At 27.8% G+C, this 6146-nt stretch overlaps 1 protein-coding gene across 2 annotated transcripts; it reads right to left on the bottom strand.

Moving 5' to 3' along the window:
• Positions 1-1170: 1170 nt before the first annotated feature.
• On the bottom strand, positions 1171-3842 carry LOC125876408 (auxin-responsive protein SAUR72-like). Of its 2 annotated transcripts, XM_049557592.1 has the most exons (3): positions 3523-3842; positions 1788-2363; positions 1171-1463 (listed from the first exon to the last, which is right to left on the bottom strand). In XM_049557592.1, exons 2-3 carry the CDS (start codon positions 2275-2277, stop codon positions 1435-1437), a joined length of 519 nt encoding a protein of 172 aa, XP_049413549.1. In that variant the 5' UTR covers positions 2278-2363; positions 3523-3842; the 3' UTR covers positions 1171-1434. The 2 variants fall into 2 exon arrangements, with proteins under 2 accessions (XP_049413549.1, XP_049413550.1); XM_049557593.1 differs by lacking the exon at positions 3523-3842 and having other exon boundaries at positions 1788-2677.
• Between the last annotated feature and the right edge of the window lie 2304 nt (positions 3843-6146).

Genomic DNA, 6146 nt, shown 5'->3' with positions numbered 1-6146 from the left:
AATCCAAACGGGCTCTTAATAGTTTTCTATTTCATACAATTTTTCCTAAATATTTTGATCGATCGGGTATTTTCTCAACAAAAAAAAGAAGAAGAGATGCCCAGTTGATATCCCTACACCCAAACATAGATAAATTGTGTGACTCATATTTTCATGGGCTAATTTTACCCGTAACTACATAGTATTCTGTACTATCCTAAACTGTCTTACCTCCAATATTGCTAGTAATTTGCTTAGTTGTGGCATGTTAATTTAGCAGCATTGTCAAATTAAAGGCAGGGAGAACCCAGCTTCTGTGAAGTAACATAAACAAACTACTTCATCAGTTAAAGTATTCTATTAAATCTTCAACAAAGATACCATGCTAGAGACCTTGGAAACATAAGCATGTTACCAAGATTATATTCTCTTCCAAATATTTCAAATCGACCATCGAGTAATAAATATAAGAGTTATACTAATTGAATCGACAGGAGTAGTAAACACCAAATAACAATAATAACATATCCAGTGGAATTCATTAGTGGCGGATCCAGGATTTGATGATCGTGGATGCTCAAATCCTTTCACTTAAAGTTGCTAGCCAAAAAAAAAAAAGCTTACTAATATTTTTATAATTTAATTAGTAAATGAAATACAAAAAATAGAAAAATTAAAAAAAAAAAAAAATTAACCAAAAGTCAACGGTGAAAATGTATAAAAAGAAGAAATAAGAAAAACAATGAAAAAATTTGAGTTAGCTTTTTCAACAAAAATATATGCTATTACAGGTGGTTCAAACCCTCAACTAGAGGCCTCAATGACCTCAAAATTCTACTCCTGAACCAAAGTACATACAAGACGTTTTGTTCAATAGTGCTCGCGAGTTCTTTATATCCCATTTTCTAGTATTTTTGATATATATATATATACAAAATTTTCGTCGGGATTAATAGGTGTTCGAGCATCCAAAATCGTCTATATGGGTTCGCCCCTGTGATTTACGTCTGAAAGGGTAGAATGTATGCATATATTAATTCCTATCTTTTGTAGGGTATAGAGTTTGTTTTCGATTGACCCTTAACTCAAAAGAAAAGAGAAAGATTCATGATAGCACAAAAATATGAAACAAAATAAGAAGATACAAGCCAAAAAGATGTAAATAGACTTGCCTAAAAATGCAAGGGTCAATAACCACTAAAATATTGTAGGTTATTTCCAACAAATGGTCAAAGGTTTTTGTTGTTTCTCTTGCCAATGAACCTTGTTAAAAATATCTAACCTTGTTACTTCTAACTTTGAATACAAAGGTAGAAGTAAAAGAGAGAGAAAAAAAAGAATTATGAAATCTACATTACATGAAGATCATCTTAACTTAATTAATTAACACCAGAAGAATTAAGGAAAAAAAAACATCCCTAAAGATTCAACCACCACTAAGACCATTGTAGTTGATCACCCCTTAATCGCCAATGAAGATCCAGCTGCATCCAAAACCATCAAATGATTTCCAATTAAACCACATAATAAAATGAATCACGCCAAAAACTCTTCAAGAAAAAAATTCAACATGACATATTGCAAGTACTTATTCTATATATGAATGGAGCCAATGTTCTATGAATTCAACTGAATCCGGTATTTTCAACACGAAACACAGATGTGAGATATATATATGTGAAAAACACAAAAATTTCAAAGTACAATGAATTCAACATCATCAAACTTTAAATTCTAGATCCACCTCTACTGTAATCACCAATTCATGTAAAAAAAAGATTAAAAGGAGTAGGGAAAATTAGACTCACAAGAATCATGTTGAGGATCAACACCATGACCTCTTTGATGACTCTCCATGCATTGCAACAAGTACTTAAAAGTCTCAATCTCACAAGGAATAGTAAGTCCACCAGTATGATCAAATCCAAATTCTTCTTCAACTTTTTCCAACAACACTTTGAACAAAGGATCACTAAGGTAAGTTGTAGGAATTATAAACCTACGAAGCTCCGGTCCAACATAAACTCCTAAATAACCTTTAGGAACACCATGGGGTGGCTCTGGACTCTGGCAACTCTCGTCGTCCGAATCACAACACACATTAATGGAGTTCTTTAGCCTCTTTGTAATAGCTGGAGATATACCTCCATGAAAATTGCCATTATTACTATCAATATTTGATGATTGAAGAGTACCTTTAGGACTAAGTGTCACATTTTGCCATTTATGTAACAACTCTTTAAGTCTCACAATTTGCCTTATACCTGTCACCTTGCTTCCTCCTCCATGTTCATCCATCTTTTGCAACAAGATTGATGACACTAACAATATGTATTACCAAATTATGATCGATCGAAAAATATGACTCATCAGATCTTGTTCCTCTGCAATTTTATTTTATTATATAGAATGATATCATACTCAAGAGGTAATTAATATATTAAAGAGAGATCCACTGAGCTAAGTTTGGTTTTTTTTAGCTTTAATAATTTTAGTGCATGTGAAATCCAAAATGGGGTATGACTTTACTAGAATCATAAGCATTTTGCAAATCACATGATGAGCAGCTAATACAATCATTAATTTAGCAAATAAAATACTATTTTTATAACATATACATCCAAAGACATGAACATATATTAAATTAAATTAGCATTACAAGCAATCATGGATTGTAATACAACCATAGAAATAAACAAAGTAAATAAAATAGTGGCGGTGACATAAAGCTATATACATTATTTTTTCTTATTGATTTAATTTGTTATTTAAGACACCCTAATATTCTCCCTCTTTCGGCTCAATAGACAAAAGCAGTAGGGATTTTAATTATTATATAACTCAATATTGGATCCATCAAATATGGATGTTTGATTAAACGCCACCTCAAACACTAGAAATTTTAATTCTTAGCTCAATCTTGGATCATACTCCCTCCGTTGCTTTTTAGTCTTCATGGCCCTTTTCGAGAGTCAATTTAACTAATTTTCAAAGCTAAATTAGATTAGATAATTTCATCAATTCCCTATTTTAAAATAGATATTTAAAAACTATCTGAAAAGTACTATAAAATTGCAACTTTTTCTATATCAATATGATAAAAAAATACATCTTAAAATATTAATCAAAATTCATATAGTTTGACTCTTAAAAAGAAAACTATGATAACTAAGAAGGAACGGAAGGAGTATAATTTTGTAATTTGGGTAATTTATCAGACTGAAAGCTGACCCCAAATAAAGATTAAAAAAATTAAAACAGATCATTGCATATCTTCTTTGTGATACCCAAATCAAAATATTGACATATCTTTTTTAATTGCCACTGTAATAAACAAAGATGGATTCAAAATTTTATTAATTAGTACTATAATACATTTGTATTGTTTTAAAACTATATAATAACACTTGCAACCGCCCCTAATAACAGAGATTACATACATGCATATGAAAGACAATCACGACAATAATGCAAAGAGAAATTAGACAAATTAAATAAGAAAAAAAAATAGGTAAGTATAAGATTTGATGTTGATTAAATTACCTGCAGAAAGGACAGGTCAAAAGAAGGTACTAAGAATAGAATAAGATCAACATCATAGATCGGTTTTGTAAAAGATGAGATCAGTAAATGACAATTAACTGAAATTTCATCGTCAATATTTTATTGACGATAACAAAGGTTAAGAGGAGCTTTGAAATGAAGAGTGGTGGAAGGTTAATTTTGGGCTAGAAGATAAAAGGGTCTGTTTTTCTTTTGTTAGAGAGTTTGATAGATTTTGTAGAATCCATTAAAATGAAGAATGATTGTGAATAATAGGTCATATTAATTTCCATATCATGATAAATGATTAAATCAGACTCCTCTTTGGGATTATATACACATCCTTTGTTTTCTCCTATCCTTAGGAATTTCACCCGTTTTTTAGCTTTTCCTACCGATTTATGCGTCCACCCGTTTCCTCTTACTCTTCTTTTTTCTTCTTTTTCTAGTATAGTCTAATTCCTAAAAGAAAAAATCACACCATATACACATTTAAGAGACAATATTACGAGTTTTAAATCTACTCTTAAAAAATTCTACTTATAACAGTTTAATCACGGGTTATAACATATCAATTAAATTTAACTTTATTTAAAAATCAATTAAAATTTACTTTATTAAATGATTAATCTTTTTATATTTTTATAATATTAATTATTTAATTATATTGATTGTAGTTCCTTTTATATAATTAATAGGTGAGAGAAATAATATTAATGAGAGAGAATAAATTTGTAATTATCTATTACACCTTTTAAGGGTTTTTTTAACTTATTCAAATAACTTTTATTTATTAATGACTATTGGGGCCTTTAATTTTTTTTTTTCAAAAATAATTTATCACCGTATATTTTAACATGTAATTTTCTCTCTCTTTAATCTATTTTTTTTGCTTTTCTTGATTAATTTTTTTATTTTAAATTTTGATATTGTTTTTTTTAATCTGATTTTTTTAGAATTAAGAATTCTATATTTTCAAAATTTGATTTCGTTTTCTATTTTAATTAATCTAAAACTTGATTTCTTGAGAAAAAAAACCGTTTTACTTAAGTTTTGAACTTGTTTTTGGTGTGTTTTTCTATATCTAAAATACTGTTTTGTTGGTGAAATAAGTATATTTAATTCTGAAATTTGTTGATATATATAGATAATATAAGATAATAAAATCTTTAATAAGGATTTCTTAAGTTTTTAGCTTAAATATGATAAAAAAAAAATCACACTTGAATACAAAATATAAATTGAAGAGAGAGGAAAATATAGAACTTGTATTAATTATTGCAGTTTAGACTTTTAATTACATGTTTTGATTTTTGGCTGATGTATATTTCTTTTGCTACAATTTCTGACAACAATATATAATATGCATTGTTTTACAACCAGATTTATTCTTCCCGGATTTATACCCATTGGATACTAATTTTATACATTTTTATTTTTTTGTCTTTGTTCTAAAATTTCAAGTTGGATACCAAGTGTATATAAATTGGATAAAACATTAACTTGTTTTATATTGTCTAATTTGGTTGAAATATCAGCTACATTTTGTTTTTTTTTTTAAATTTTCAAGTGGGATATCTGTTGGATACCAATTGAATACAACATTAACTTGTTTAGGTTGTCTAATTTGATTGAAATCTCAACCACATGTTGATTTTTCAATTTTCCAATGGGATATCAATTCAATACTAAATTTATACAAATTGGATACAATATTAACTAGTTTTACGTTGGCTATTTCAGTTGAAATCTCAATTACATGTTTTTTTTCAATTTTACCACTGGGACGTCAGTTGGATACCAAATGTATACCAATTTCATACTAAGATTTAACTTAATTTTCCCAGTTAATATCAATCGCATACAAATATTACCTATTTTTTGAGTATATATTTGAAAAACACTTAATACACAAATGATTAACTAATACACATAATAGATATCTGAAATTATAATTCATTAACTTAAAAGACAAAATAAATCAAAACATGAGTTGCCAAAATAAAACAACCAAATCCAAATAAAAATAAATTATGTCTTTTTTTCAGAAGGGTATTTTGAACATGTCTTCCTATTGTGTTCCTCCCGACGACATGTACTGCACGTAATCTTAGACATCTTGAATTTAACATCAGCAAACCATTTACAAGTTGTGGTCTCCCTACAATTCTTTTTGAACCAGGCGACAATAATTTCTGCTTCGACACTTTTTGAATTGCATAGTTTTTTGTTTCATCATAAATTATTGTGTCAATATTATATCATACAAAAGTACAAATAGCTTTTATACATATGTTATATCAATATACAAATTTCATACCATTTTTATGCTTACAAAATTCATACAAAAGTAAAAATACATATGTTATTTTAAAACAATTTCATATGTTATTACAAAATACAAAAGTAAAAACACATATGTTATATCAATATACAAATTTTCATACAATTCTTATTCACACATTTCTTACTTATTTCATGCCAAAAGTTATCAATTATTCATACTAGGATCATGCCACCAGAATACGAAAATAATTTCAATTTAGAAATATTAATTGTCATTTCTTTAATAAACAGTATATCAAATTCATTACATTATCATTCTCAAAATTCATTACAATATA

This window comes from Solanum stenotomum, chromosome 9 (genome assembly GCF_019186545.1).
Source record: "Solanum stenotomum isolate F172 chromosome 9, ASM1918654v1, whole genome shotgun sequence".
Classification (NCBI taxonomy): Eukaryota; Viridiplantae; Streptophyta; class Magnoliopsida; order Solanales; family Solanaceae; genus Solanum; species Solanum stenotomum.
Note: the sequence above shows the minus strand (reverse complement) of the source record. Positions and strands in the feature narration are given on the sequence as shown.